This window comes from Caretta caretta, chromosome 14 (assembly GCF_965140235.1).
Source record: "Caretta caretta isolate rCarCar2 chromosome 14, rCarCar1.hap1, whole genome shotgun sequence".
Classification (NCBI taxonomy): Eukaryota; Metazoa; Chordata; order Testudines; family Cheloniidae; genus Caretta; species Caretta caretta.
The window spans coordinates 20,002,055-20,017,849 of NC_134219.1; the positions used below are offsets into that span (position 1 = coordinate 20,002,055).

The 15,795-nt window shown below is 43.0% G+C and overlaps 1 protein-coding gene across 10 annotated transcripts in view; it reads left to right on the forward strand.

Moving 5' to 3' along the window:
• The window catches only part of TBCD (tubulin folding cofactor D), a 261,750-nt gene that overhangs the window by 169,802 nt on the left and 76,153 nt on the right, over positions 1 to 15,795 (forward strand). For 9 of the 10 annotated variants that reach the window (XM_048817354.2, XM_048817360.2, XM_075119355.1 and 6 more), the window contains exons 25-28: positions 854 to 916; positions 2,124 to 2,200; positions 5,865 to 5,946; positions 10,849 to 10,967. The exons of the other annotated variant lie outside the window; for it this stretch is intronic. In XM_048817354.2, the coding sequence (XP_048673311.2) occupies positions 854 to 916; positions 2,124 to 2,200; positions 5,865 to 5,946; positions 10,849 to 10,967 (341 nt within the window). The remainder of the gene's footprint in view (positions 1 to 853; positions 917 to 2,123; positions 2,201 to 5,864; positions 5,947 to 10,848; positions 10,968 to 15,795) is intronic. 10 annotated transcript variants of the gene reach the window in all.

Consider the following 15,795-nt stretch of genomic DNA (forward strand, 5'->3'; position numbering starts at 1 on the left):
TCTAGCCATCTCATCACAAAAGCTATGGAAATGGATAACACAGTACGTCTTGCCATGATATTAGCTGGCATGTGCTATCAGAAATCTACAAGGTGGCTATGTAGAGTAATTCCCCTGGCCTTTGTCAAAGACTGCTCCTTGGTTTTAGTGGATAGGTTGGATGCCAGTTTTGGGAGAGCAGTGCTACAATCACTATTTGACTGATACAACTGAAACTCCTCATTCATTCCCACTGTCCCATAGGGATACTACTTGCCAGTCACCTACGATGAAGTCCACACTGACACATACTCGAAGAAGAAAGAATGGTTACTTACCCTACAATAACTGTACTTCTCTGAGATATTGTAGCCAGCATAGATCCCATTACCCATCCTCCAGTCCCCACATTTTGGAGTCTTCAACCAAGATGGGCTTTGAGTTGTGAGGGAACTATGGGAGGTTCCTGGCCACTCCACCCTTTATATCCTCGCATGGGAACATGAGGAGGCACAGGGTGCATTTACGGCCCCAACAGACACAGCTATTAAAAATAAAATCTGATTTCACATGCCTTACAGTGGGACTACCACATCTGGAAAGACCCCAGTTACTGTAGTGTAAGTTCTTTTTTGATGTTGGAACCACAAGAATAATTCCATTTCAGTTTCCTTGTTATATATTTATTTTTGAGCTATAATGTTAGAATATTTCTATTTGCAACATTTTCTGCTCTTCTGTTTTAAGTACACTCTTTTACAACTGTATATATTACATCAGTACTGGTATGACTGCATTTTGTCAACATTATTGCAAGTTACTATTTTCAGAAATGATATAATTGCCTTTTTTTCTCTCCTCCCCTCCCCCCCAGTCTGCACTTTAATTGAAAAGTTGTCACTTTCAAAAATGCCATTTCGAGAGGATCCCATAATCGGTATGTAATACTACTTTCAATGGTCTTATATTATGGCATCATTCTAATTATATTCTCGAAGTTACATAGTACTAGTCAGTGATGTTATTCAAGGAAACTAAGTTTTGATAACCTACCCTTACTCACTAACATCTTGTTAACAAATCTCAAAAAGGTACACAAATCTGTGGTTGAAGATATTGCATATAGCAGTGTATGAAGAAAATTTTTGTTTGTGTCACCCCCAAGCAAGCCTCTTTCTCTTAAAGTTGTCAAAAAGTCTCTGAAAATCATAATATTTAGCAGTGGGAAGATAAGACTCTCCTTTTGAGCATTTCTGCTTGATTAAGGGTTGGTCAGTAACATTTATTATTTTTTCAACAAATAGAGGGTTCCTGTTGGAATGCCCTTTTTTGTACTCCCCACCTATGAAATCCTGCATCATGGTGACTATTTTTGACTGAGGGCTAGTCTACACTAGAAGTGCTTCATTGGCACAGCTGCTTTGATGTAGCATGTCTGATGAAGACACTCGTGCAAATGGGAGAGCGCGCTCTTGTCAGCATAATAAATCTACCTCTGCGAGAGGTGGTAGCTATTTTGGTGGGAGAAGCTCTCCTATCGACATAGCACTGTCCCGACCAGTGCTTAGGTGGTATAACTTATGCTGCTCGGGAGGAGAGGGGGCACTTATTCATACCCCTGAATGACCTAAGTTATACAAAAATAAATTGTAGTGTAGACCTGGCCTGGACCTTTAGCAGCATCTGTCCTGAATAAGTTGTTACAAATTGTTTCTTCCTATCTGTTCATCACATTACAGGCTCAGGAGAAAAGCACTGAGCCCTATAGCTTGTGTATTTCATAGATGACACTTCATAGAATATCAGGGTTGGAAGGGACCTCAGGAGGTCATCTAGTCCAACCCCCTGCTCAAAGCAGGACCAATCCCCAATTTTTGCCCCAGATCCCAAATGGCCTGCTCAAGGACTGAACTCACAAACCCTGGGATTAGCAGGCCAATGCTCAAACCACTGAGCTATCCCTCCCCCCTTCAGTGAATGGAAACAAGATAACTACATTCATTGTAATTCACACCTTCAGTTATTTGAGAAAGAGCAAGAAAAAATAAGTAGTTTTAATTAATTGCTGATCACTATAAATAGATGTCAATATACCTAAGACTATGTCATTAAAATTATACTGAATATCTTTTCTGCCACTCCAGATGGCTGGCAATGGTTGATAAATGACAGTTTAAGAAGTCTGCCTCTTGTTTCAAGCACTGCAAGACAGCAAATAAAGGTACAGTAATTCTATCCTCTTTGGCTTTATTAAACAAATACCATGAAGGCAAACATTCCTGATGATATATTTTCCTTGTTGCTCTCAGCAGCATTATAGCCTTTGTTCTACTAGAAGTTCTCGCTTCCTGGTGTGGGATAGGAAAACTAATGGTTTTAAAAAAAACAGAAATTAACAGTGGAGCTGAAAGGACTAGTAAGACTAATGGTTTTGTCCTTTTTGGAATTCTGTCTCCTGCTGTTGTGGAATGGTGTAACCTGACTGTGTGGAGTTTATCAGAAATGCTTTCTCAAGTTTAAAACCAAGCGGTATCATCTTTGCTTTCGAAAAATTTCCCCCTTCATAATGATTTATTCTGTGTTTCTCCAGTTTCCTTTTCTCTTAATACCCTGTGTTTTGTATTTGTTTGCATGCTCATTTAAACAGACAACTCTTTTGTAGGCTCTTGAGTGGTCTGTGTGTTTTGTCTTGTGAAAGTTTCATTTTCTTTTCCTGAGGGATATGAGAGATCCCTGAATGTTCATCTCTTAAGTTGGCTAAAGGAGTTCCTTTCTTGTAACCATCCAGTCTCCAAAATTCCAAAAATCATCTTTTGAGTGTTACTTTCCACCTTCGACAGTTGATATTGTAAAGGCACTTACTGACAGTAATGCTTCAAGCTGACGTCTTCTACCTGTCTGCCATTTGATGATAACTTCAAAAGCAATCTTGCTTTGCTGATTTTATTTTGTTTAAGGGGCTTCACTTTGGCTTTCCTGTTTTATTTTGTAGGTCTCAATTTTCATGATGGGAGTGACAGTATAATGCAATGTTGTTATGCATACAGAAATAAATAGTATGTGTTGAACTTTCTGCCCTGCTTTCCCAAAAATTGGAGAAAGGATGACATTTCACTAGACTTGTCTTTCCCTCTTAATACCAGGAGACTCTGGTTTGAGATTGCTTTATCTGTGCTCTGTATAGAATAAAGTATGCTGACTGGGGGATTATTGGGATGGAAGGAGGGTACTCGGGGTATTCCTGTAAATGCTGCCACAATTATCCTCTCCTGATGACTTTTGCAAATCAGATTTAATGTGACTGTCCAATTTACCAGGACTACAGACTCAGAGGTGTAAAAATCCAGCTGTAGTCCTCCTACCTCTAACATCATTCTGACAATGTTACTGATGTGTGAAGCAGAATAGTATCCAGCTTGCTGGAACATACTTTTGTTGACTCCATAGTGCTAACCTGAATTAAAAAAAAGTTTTTGTTGGTAAAGCAAGCAAATATAACTCAAAACACACAAGTTTCATTGTGTAGAAGGTAGCATTTTCACACGACTACTTTTCTCACAATAGACAAGCTTAAGAAAATTCCCTTCTATAGTCCCTTTTAATTACAAAAATGCATGAGTACTGGTGGCCCAGTTTTTTAAATACATACAAAGTCAGGAGAGGAGGAGAAGGCAGGAAGGTATCCAAATCATTGGAGAAGAATCTAAAATCAGAAATTTTGGAGTTCTTGATTTACCCATGAAAACTGTAGAGATGTAGCCAAGAAGTTTGACAGGTGATTTATTGTAGGAAATTGACACTGAGCTCATAGACAATTGATCATAGACTTAAGTCAAGAGAATTTGGACCAAAACTCTTGATTTTCAAGCTAACCTTAGTTGGATGTTGCCTACTGGGTGAGAATCCTTCCCCGATTTAAAAAAAAAATGTTTCAAGGACAGAGAGTTAATCTTTTTTCCTGGCATGGGAACATCTACTTTACTTACATAATGCAGTTTCATGCAAATAAACAGTGAATAGTGAAGGTTTTTACATCCAGATATTTTATGTGAAGCTAAGATATGGCTCCACGTTAGTGAGAAGATAATTTTTCATGTTTCCGAGTACCTGCCTAATACAGAGTTTTAGAGTAATCAGCAATATTAAAATAAATAAGATTCTTTCTTCAAAATCTCTGGCTCAGCATGGAGATAAAATCTGATGAATATTTTTGAGGTGTTTGTAGTGTTACAGCTGTTTTGGGTCTAGGATACTTGAAAAAGTGGAGGTGAGGTCATATCTTTTATTGGGCAAGCTTCTATTGGTGGAAGGTACACACTTTCAGGATACATAGAGCTCTTCTTGACCTGAAGGTACAAGCTTTCAAGGTCAAAAGCTTGTACCTTCCACCAATAGAAGTTAGTCCAGTTAAAAGATATTACCTGATCTGCTTCATCTCTTAAATATTTTTTGGGGTAGAATTGTGAGATGACAGAGGAAACTCTTGTTTTACCAGTCCTTCAGAGTAACAGCCGTGTTAGTCTGTATTCGCAAAAAGAAAAGGAGTACTTGTGGCACCTTAGAGACTAACCAATTTATTTGAGCATAAGCTTTTGTGAGCTACAGCTCACTTCATTCAATGCATTCAGTGGAAAATACATCTTTTATACCCCTCAGCATTTCTTAAATGTTGTTTCTGAGTTCATTTTACATTTTTTGAGGAAATACAGTTGTTACATATGAATTTGGAAATAATGTAGATTATAGAATAGAGAAAAAGATTTCTGTATCGTACACTTCTAGGTACAGCAGGAAAACTCTACGAAAGCTTATGCTCAAATAAATTGGTTAGTCTCTAAGGTGCCACAAGTACTCCTTTTCTTTTTACCAGTCCTTATTATTCACAGTTGAGAACACCTATGTTATTATGAAAGTATCATTATTATTAATACGGAATGAAGAGCACATGTTTCTTTTCTTTTTATATGCTCTCAACTTTATTACTACATTGGTCATCACTGTTTTATTGGCTGAAAAATGTAGCTCTACTGTGAATTTCTCAAGCAATGTCTGTGATAGAATTGTTTGCTGCACCTGTCACAGAGATCCGTCATCTAAAGATATGGAAGTCCATGTGTACAGTGCTGCTCCCCATCCCCATTCTAAACTGAAATTATGTAATCATGTTGAGGGACTGTCAGACAAAAGCTGTGCTGTATATTCGGTTTCTATGATTTTAAGTTTCAGAGTAGCAGCCGTGTTAGTCTGTATTTGCAAAAAGAAAAGGAGTACTTGTGGCACCTTAGAGACTAACCAATTTATTTGAGCATAAGCTTTCGTGAGCTACAGCTCACTTCATCCAATGCATTCAGTGGAAAATACATCTTTTATACCCCTCAGCATTTCTTAGATGTTGTTTCTGAGTTCAATTTACATTTTTTGAGGAAATACAATTGTTACATATGAATTTGGAAATAATGTAGATTATAGAATAGAGAAAAAGATTTCTGCATCGTACACTTCTAGGTACAGCAGGAAAACTCTAAAATGAACTGAGAATATGGTACACAGAAATCAGTAATAATTTCTTAGATTTTAATCAGTATAATCTATTAGTATAGAATATATATAATCAGTATAATTCATAATGTCGTCTTAAGAAAACATGACAATTGTAAGGATACACTGGTTTAAAGATACTCCTAGACGATAATGTACAAGAGGTTTAATCAAAATAAAAAAGAAGTTGATTTCAATAATTTTGGAGAATAGTATAAAGAATAATTATAAATAGGATTAATATAAAGAATTCAGTTCCATTTTCTTATCCATTATCCTATCTCTGGACACAGTTATATTAGAGTAGACATTTTATTATTTTATTAAAGCTCACAATTTTATTTCAGGAAGCTGCAGTCTCTGCACTTGCTGCATTGTGTAATGAATATTACATCAATGAACAGAGAGAAGCCAATCCAGCTCTTCAGGGTAATGATGCATATGTATTGTGTATGTTTTCATTAACGAATGTCTTTTAATTATTCATGTTGGTTATGCAGGTAGAAGAGATTCAAAGGAGGCTAAATAGATTGTTTAAAAAGCATCACAGTGGATTAGCAAATTCTGAAGGCCCAGCCCAGTTCTGTACCATTTTAAATACATTTAATTGGGTGTACACATTTATATAATTAATATACACCATCCTTATGTTCCATATGGAAAAATGCCTTGGAGGGATGAAAGAAAAAGATTGCATGTGTATAGGACAATGTTATTTATAATGTCTTGGGTATTTACTTTTTGAATTGCTGCTCTCAGTATACAAGCTCATTATTTGTGTGCACTCCTGAAAATACTCTTTCTTCTTTTTAATTCCATGTAATTTGAACATTTTACCTTTAATAACCAAACCAAGGTGCTTAGAAATACCAATAATTTACAGATCAGGGAGAGATACATAGATACCCAAGAACTAGTTTACATCTCTTTTTTTTTTTGGGTCATATTCTTTCTAAAAAGAAATGATGGAATGTGACTATTTTTGATTCAAGGGACTTTAAAGGGGTTCAGAGAAGAATGAAAGTGATTAAGGGCTTTGAAAAACTCCCTCATGAAGAGAGATTGAAAAGAGCGGAAATGTTTATTTTAGAAAGGAGGTGAATACAGGGGAAAATAAATGTACAAAATAATGACTGGAACAGAGAAGGCAAATAGCTTTTGTTCTCTCTGTTGTAGACCTCAAGAATAAGGGAACATTCTGTGAAACTGAAAGGTGGCAAATTCAAAACTAATAAAAAGAAATATTTTTTCACATAATATTTAATTAGTCTTTTTGGAACTCATATTTCCACAAGATGTTGAGGCCAAAAATGTAGCAAGATTCAAAGACGGAATGGCGATTTGCAAGTTTAACAAGGTTAACCAGAGTTGTTATAGTTAATGCTTAATTTGTTTAATATAAAACCTCATGCTTTTAGGGTTTAAACCAATCACTTATTATCAGGGGTTTGGGTGAGACATTCATTGGGGGGCAAAGTATCCCGTACTTGCCTAATGTGAGGTTGCTTGCACCATCCTCTGAAGCATCTGGTGTTGACCATCATCAAAGACCGGCTGTTGGATTAGATCAGAGGTGGGCAAACTACAGCCCGCGGGACATCCAGCCTGCGAGACTCTCCTGCCCAGCCCCTGAGCTCCTGGCCCGGGAGGCTAGCCCCTGACCTCTCCCCTGCTGTTCCCCCTCCTCCGCAGCCGCAGCTCACTGTGCTGTTGGCGCAATGCTCTGGGCAGCGGGGCTGCGAGCTCTTGCCGGGCAGTGCAGGTGCAGAGCCGCAGCCTGACCTTGTGCTCTCTGCTCTGCGTGATGGCGTGGCTGGCTCCAGCCGGGTGGCACGACTGCCTGTCCTGGTGCTCTGTAGTGCCACCAGCCACTGGTGCTCCAGGCAGCACGGTAAGGGGGCAGTGAGCGGGGGGGGGGTTGGATAGAGGGCAGGGGAGTTTGGGGTGGGGAACAGGGGGGTTGGATGGTGCAGGGGGGCAGTCAGGAATGAGAGGAGGGGTTGGATGGGGCGGTGTGGCGGCAGTCAGGGGTGGGAGGTCCAGTGGCGGACAGGGAGGGGTGGATGGGGCAGGAGTCTCAGGGGGGCTGTCAGGGGTCGAGAAGCAGGGAGGGTTGGATAAGGGGCGGGGGCCAGGCCACACCTGGCTGTTTGGGGAGGCGGAGCCTCCCCTAACCGTCCCTCCATACAAGGAGAACGAATAGGTCAGACTGGACATAAACGTTGTTGTTGAAGTCTTGGTAGATGAGGGTAGGGGACTGTGTGCAGAAGAAGATAGGAAGGTGTCAAAATCAGAAAGGAGAGTGGACATGGTAAAGTAAGAGGGCAGCAGATGACTTAAGTCTGGTCTACCCTGAAAAGTTATATTGACTTAGTTGCATTGGTCAGGGATGTGAAAAAAACACACTCCAACCAACATAGTCAGGCCGACATAGCTGCATCTACACTGGGGTTTATTCAGCAGAAGACTGCTTCCATAGATGTAGGTAACGTCATTTGGGGAAGAGGTGTTCCTACACTGGCTATGTCTACACTAATACTTCTATCAGCATAACTCCCCTGCTGACATAGCTACTGCTGCTTGTTATGGTCTAATTATGCTGACAGGAGAGCTCTCTCCCGTTGGCATAGAGTGGCTACATGGGAGATCTTACATCGGCGCAGCTGCATCGGAATACCTGTAGTCTACCAAGGTTTTCTGGACATCCATACACATGGTGATAAAAGTTGCATCAAGAATGTAAACAATTTTTAAAAATGTCAGTATGCCTAGTTTTGTATATTTCTGTGGAAATTATCATTTTCTCTGTACTACCCATAACATGTACATACTATATATCTATAATCTATTTCTAGGAACTAGGAACTTCCCTAGAATTCCTGAAAAAGTTATGTGGGCAGAGACTATATCATACTCCATTGAGCAGCATAGGTACCATGATAATAGATATTCCTATTAGGGCAGGTCCAAGCAGCAGTGGAGGGGTTAAACAAATGGGATTTTGGTAATATTGCACCAGTGTTACATGACTGCATGGTAGCTAAATAATACCATAAACTTTAGTGGATAAGAATCTGAATTTTTTCACAACAAGCAAGTCCCAACTAGCCTGCAATGTTACTATCACATCACTTCTTTCATTTCTCTTTATTTTCTACTTTCTTTCCTTTGCACTCTCACTTCTCATCTGCTGTATCTATTTTCTTTCGTCTGCGTTTTTATTTTCACTGTTTCTCTTGTATGCCTGCAGCTCACTTTTGAAATTTTTCCCTTCTGATCTCCTCTTAGTAGCTGCAGGTCATGTTTAATGAAAATTGTAGAAACTTCACGGGCTGTGCTATTTTACCAAGCACACATCAGTAGGGGGCATGTAATGTCACATTGCTGGAGGTAGAATAATTACTACTGCTTAGCAGTTATCAGTTGCAGTTATCAGTAAATAGCTGCTGGTTTGCTTTCTGTCACTTCTGAATTTTCTGTCATTCGACTAAGACTGTCAGTTTGAAATTAACATCAATCATAGCAATGCTGCTGCAACTCCATAATCTGAGATGTTGTCACTGAGTGCCTATGCAAGCATGGTATCTGCATATGGCCTCAGGGCTCTCTATTATGGGCCTGTGGTTAGGAAGGTTTTAAAATAATAAATATGTCTATATGAAAATGTGTTAGCTCTTGAATAGGTAGCTAGTTTCCTGTTTCCTGATGAGATACAGTAATTAAGACCTGCTGACTGTATGGGGATTTAAAAAAAAAAAACAAACCAGAATGGAGTCATGAGTTGTGATTAAATGCATTGCCTTATGGCAAACTATCTGTCTTCCCCTGGCAAATATTGCATAATCATTTAACCCTTAACATGACAGGTAGCAACTTCACTGTTTCGATCTTCATAGCCATTCTGATTTCTGTGTCCCTTGCAAACGCTAAAAAGAAAGTACCTATCTAGTAAAGCTACTTATTTTTGAGACTTAACTTTTTTTTTAAAAGAGATTATGTAAATTGCAGCTCTCAGTCAGAAGTATTTTAGTTCTGCATAGTTACAAATTACACAGGTTTTACTCGATCATATATTTTGCTCTTCGTTTAAGAAAAAGTTTGGTACAGTAGCTGAAATCTGGTCAGTCAAGAACATCTCATTTGGTGCATGATGTCTACAGTAAGAAATACATTTCCTACACATACAGTTTATTGTGGCAGTAGGCTGTGTGCAGTACATTGTATTCTTTATGCATGGACAACATGCAATAAAAATACAGAGATGGAAGGTTCCACATACTTCTCTTCCCTATCTCTATTTTCTTTGTTCTCTCTCTCTCTCTTTTTATTTTATTTTATTTTATATCCTCATTTTCAACTACATGTCACTTCCCCCTCTGGTTGGATCCTGTTTTTCTCCAAATCAGTTTTTTCTCTCCCTTTCCTAGAATCTCCCTTTCCTAGTTCCTCTTCTCAGTTTGCGGGTGCATCTTCTCATTCCTCTACCCTCATTAGGGCCACTTTCCCTGCCACTACAGACTGCAGTGTAGAGATCCTGAGTTCTGGAGGATGAGGATTTCCATCTTGAATGTACTCTGTGCCTCAAGGAAGCCCTATGGATTTTTAAAGATTTGTGGATAGACAGTTATCATGATCAGAGCAGCAGTGGCAGAATCATGGAGAGGATTCAAAGAAGAGCCATGAAAATGAATAAAGGGTTAGAAAACTTGCCTTATAATGATAGGCTCAAGGAGCTTGATCTGTTTAGCTTAACAAAGAAAAGATTAAGGGGAGACCTGATTACAGTCTATAAATACCTACATGGGAAACAAATATTTGATGATGTGCTCTTCAGTCTACCAGAAAAAGGTATAATACAATCCAGCAACTGGAAGTTGAAGCTGGATAAATTCAAACTGGAAATTAGGAGTACATTTTTAAAAGTAAGAGTCATTAAGCATTGGAACAACTTACCAAGGGTTGTGGTGGATTCTCCATCACTGGCAATTTGTAAATCAAGATTAGATGTTTTTCTAAAAGATATGTTCTAGGAATTATTTTAGGGAAGTCCTTTGGCCTATATTGTATAGCAGGGGGTCTCAAACTCAAATGACCAAGAGGTTAAAAATCAGTCTAAACTGACTTTGTTACATGAATAGTATTCAGAGAACTATAACTGACAATTCTTAAAATTTTTGTTACTTTTTCTGAGAAAACAGAATATTAATTTATCTTCCATTTTAGGGTTATTGAATTGAAGAGAATCTTCATCTAGCCTCCCTGTTCTACTGGTAGGCTAGCTAATATAGTGATGCAGTAGCTGGGTTCCACTTTGCAATTGTATTTTTCTAGGTGAACTGTTGCAGCAATATATTTCAGAACTTCAGAACACAGAGGAAATGATTCGTTGTGGGTTTTCGCTAGCCCTGGGGGCCCTTCCAAGATTTCTGTTAAAAGGCAAGCTCCAGCAGGTGAGATAAAGTGTGGCCCTTACCACAAAAAAGAAAAGAAAAAAAACGTGAGGGGGTACAAGTTTTAACTGATTCAGGAAATAGTTTGAATGAAGTCTGAGTACTTAATCAAATACATGATAGAAGATCATTGCCATGGGTGTTGATGTGGAGGGGTTAGTTTATAATACAGTAACCCAGTCAATCGTAATGACTTTGGCTTAACATATATTCAGATAATTAAAATCGAGACCTTTCTTCACATTCTTAGTGTAGAAGCGAAAGACTGACTGGATATGGAGAATGAGCTATGTCTTTGCTAAAGCCCTTTGTTTTCATTTTTTTAAACAATTTTCCATGCAAAATTTGTGGCTTAAAGAAAGAAAAAAAAAAAGCCATTGTTCTTCAAGTGCTTATTCATGTCCATTCCATATTAGGGGTGTGTGCTCACCACATGCACTGGTGCCGGAAGTTTTTCCCTCAGCAATATCTGTAGGGGACTGGCTCTGGCATGGCACCCGCATGGTGCAGTATAAGGGGTGCTGCCGGCTCCACCCACCCTCAGTTGTTTCTTACTTCTTACTACCAGGGACGGTGCAGGAACATCTGCTGCTTCAGCTGGCATTGATCCCTTCTCTGTTCTTGCAACCTTTGAAATCCTGTAAAATAGTTACACATAGTTAGTTTTCTTTGTTACCCTGAGTACTAGTTCTCAAACTCTGTTAGTCCCGAACGGGACCCAGCTGGGGTCAGGGCATGCCCCAGTCCCCAGGCTTTAAGCCCTGTGATCTCTGCAAACAGGCTATGCCCGTCAGCAATCCCCATACCAGCTGCCTAATGTGCTTAGACAAAAGGCACATAAGTGACAAATGACATATCTGCAAGTCCTTCAAACCTCCTTCAAACAAAGAAGGAGCGTGATATCCATCTAAGAGCGCTCCAAATGGAGTCGGCACTCACTCTGGCACTGGAGCAGCGTTCCAACTCTGCCTCGAGCACTGTCGCCTCTGTGTGCAGTGCTCCCTCGGCGCTGCCATGATCCGGCACTGATCTCCCTCCACGGCTCTAGGGAAGAAGCCGAAAAAGACTGTGAGGGCCCGGTACCGATCCCAGGACCGATCGGGCACCAGAGACCACCGATCTCTGGGCTGTCGTCCATCTCCAAAAGGAAGGTCACCCTACTCAGGATGATCCTCCTGGCAATCGGTTCTTGGTAGCCCCCGGTCCTGTTCAACATCCTGGTACCGGTCGAGTAGCGCGAGGCACGGATCACCGGGTATCTGACGCAGATCTGCTGAACGCCGTCAGTCCCCGAGAGCCTGACCAAGACAGTCTCGCTTGGACAGGTCAGTTTTGGGACACAGCAACCGGCACCGGTCAGACAAGAGCCACTGCTTAGCCCGATCCTGGTTGCCCTGGACCGACCGCTCCACTGGTAGCTCCAGTTTGGAGCAAGGTTCCCTGACTGTGGGACAAGCCCCGGTACTGATGGTGATGATTACATCATCAGCACTGAAATCTGTCCCATGGCCTCAAGTGCGGTGGCTGGTGCCATGGTACCTGTGGAGCACTTGGGGGGTTCATGCAGCTTTCCTAGGTTGGCCGATTGGTGTTGGGAGCCTCGGAGAGGCTAGCGGCCTTGGTATCCTGTCCCCCTCCGGTGCTGGATACTTTGTGGGGTAAGACCCCGCAGGTCAAGGAGGACCCAGGGGAGCAAGCTGCTGGACCACCAATGGACGTGGAGGTTCCCACAGCACTGCTTTAGCCTCGTCTGGTGACGACAAGGACATCATGGGTCCCCCTCACCCAGTTCCTCAGGATGACACTTTTGAAGAGGGTCGCTTCTAACCTGGGGCTTCAGGCAGAGGAATTGGAAGTGCCCTCGGACTCTGTTTGATGTCCTCTGCTACTCGGCTCCTGCCACGGTGAAGGGGTTTCTAAGATCACTAATGCCCTGTGGCAAACTTCCTCTTCCCTGGCCCATATGTCTAAAAGGGCCGAATGCAAGTGGCCCCAACCAAAAGGCAGAATTACTTATACTCCCACCCAGCCCCCAATTCCCTTGTAGTCAAGGCAGTTAACCACAAGGAGAGGCAGGGACAACCCAGGGCCACCCCCAAAAATAAAGACTCGAGGAGGCTGGATCTTTGCGGATGTAAGGGTTATTTGTCTTCCAGTCTTCAGCTGAGAGTGGCCAACCACCCAAGGCCTCCTTAGCTGATATGACATCAATATGTGGCAAGCCATGACCAAGTTCGAAAGGTCATTCCTCGAGGCTTCCAAGAAGGAGTTCTGAGCGATCCTCAATGAGGGCACATCCATGGCCAAGGCGGCCCTCCAGGTGGCGTCAGATGCTGCTGCCCGCACCATGGCTTCTGCTATCTCCATGTGGTAGGCCTCCTGGCTGCTCCTCCCTGGGTTGTCCACCGAGGCTCAGCAGTCAATGCAGGACCTGCCCTTCGACGGCCAGGCCCTATTTGCGGAACAAACAGACAACAAATTGCATGGCTTCAAGGACTCCCACAGCACCCTAAAAACCCTGGGTGTCTACGTCCCAGTCCCTGTGCGTAAGCAGTTCAAACCTCACCAGCCGCAGGGCCAGGGGAGTCAGCCTTGGCAGGACCAGCCCCATAAATGAGCCAGGGGCTACAAGTGCCGCCAAGCCATCCGCCTCCACTCTCTGCCCCTTTGGGGTCAACCCGTAATAAGCAGGGGGCCAAACAGTCATTTTGAGGGTGCGACCGAGGGCGACTTACCAGACTATTCCCTGGATCCATCCTTCCCTGTGTTCTCTAACCACCTTCCCCTCTTCCTCCCTGCCTGGATGGCTATAACCTCGGACTGCTGGGTCCTCAGCACAGTGGAATGGAGTTATACCGTTCAATTCCTTTCTACCCCCCTTTCCCACTCGCCTTCCCCATCCCTGTTTCAGCACCCCTCTCATGAGAGTCTCCTTGTGCAGGAGACAAAGGGGTTACTACAGCTGGGTGCGGTGGAAGAAGTTCCTCTCGGGTACAGGAACAAGGGGTTCTAGTCCCAATACTTTTTAATCCAAAAGGCTAAGGGCAGCCTACGGCCCGTCGTGGACCATAGACCTCAACAAGTACCTAAAGAAGTTAAATCTCTGCATGGTTTCCCTGGCTTCTATTATCCATTCCCTGGATCCCAGAGACTGGTATGCCTCCCTCGACTTGAAGGACGCATACTTCCACATAGTGATCTTTCAAGGACGCAGACACTTTACGGTGGGGCCCCACCACTACCAGTTTGCAGTCCTTCCGTTCGGCCTGGCGACAGCACTGAGAATGTTTACCAGGTGCATGTTGGTGGTGGCGGGGGCTTACCTCAGGTGCTGGGGTATTCAGATCTACCCATACCTCAATGACTGGCTTGTCAAGGGCAGCTCCAGGTCTCAAGTCCGAAGGGATGTCGTGGTGTTTCAGGCCATGTGCTGCTCTCTGGGCCTATTGGTAAACAACAAAAAGTTGACATTCGTGCTGGTGCAGAGGATAGAGTTCATCGGAGCGGTCATCGACTCGACCTGTGCCAGGGTGTCCCACGCATTGATGAACCTCATCGCGGAAGTCTCAGTGTTTCTTCTGATTACAGCCAGGGTCTGTCTGCGCCTCCAGGGTTACATGACAGCATGCACTTGCGTGGTCCGCCAGGCCAGGCTCTGAATGTGGCCCCTGTGACAATGGCTGGGGACAGTCTATTCCCGGTCCAGAGACCTCTTGGAAAAGATGTTACCATTCCCCAGGTGATACTTATCTCACTGCAATGCTGACAGGACAATTGACTGCAGGACAATTCTGGGGGAGGTTTGGTTCGACAATCCCCCTCACTCAATCGAGTTGGTGTCGGCACCTCGAACCTCAGCTGGGGTGTGCATCTCAACGACCTCCCGACACAGGTGATGTGGTCCCCGGAGGAGGCGAAGTTGCACATAAACGTCAAAGAGCTCCGAGTAGTCCAGCAGTCCATCTGGCGTGCAGAGTCTTCCTGCCCCACCTGTCGGGCAAGGTGGTACGAGTCCTGACACAGCCTCGATGTTCTACATCAACAGGCAAGGGGGAGCGTAGTCGTCGACTCTCTGTCAAGAAGAAAAGGAGTACTTGTGGCACCTTAGAGACTAACCAATTTATTTGAGCATGAGCTTTCGTGAGCTACAGCTCAGTTCATCGGATGCATACCGTGGAAACTGCAGCAGACTTTATATACACACAGAGATCATAAAACAATACCTCCTCCCAGCCCACTGTCCTGCTGGTAATAGCTTATTTAAAGTGATCATCAAGTTGGGCCATTTCCAGCACAAATCCAGGTTTTCTCACCCTCCACCCCCCCACACACAAACTCACTCTCCTGCTGGTAATAGCCCATCCAAAGTGACAACTCTCTACACAATGTGCATGATAATCAAGGTGGGCCATTTCCTGCACAAATCCAGGTTCTCTCACCCCCTCGCCCCCCTCCAAAAAACACACACACAAACTCCATCTATAGGACTTCTGCATCAGCCATGAAATCTACCTGGAAGATTGTCACCTTCTCGGTGTCAAGAGTACGCTGGTGAACCAGCTCAGGAGGAATTTCTCCTCTCACCACGAGTAGTTGCTCCATTCAGAGGTAGCCTGCATGATCTTCCAAAGGTGGGGAATTCCCCAAGTGGACCTGTTCGCTACCAGACAGAACAGGAAATGCCGCTGGTTTTGCTCTCGGCAAGGTCTGAGCAGGGGCTCCCTCTCCGATGATTTCCTCCTGTTGTGGTCAGGGAGCCTGATGTACATGTTCCCTCCGATTCCACTCATCAGCAGGGTCCTGACAAACATCAAGAGAGACAAATCTC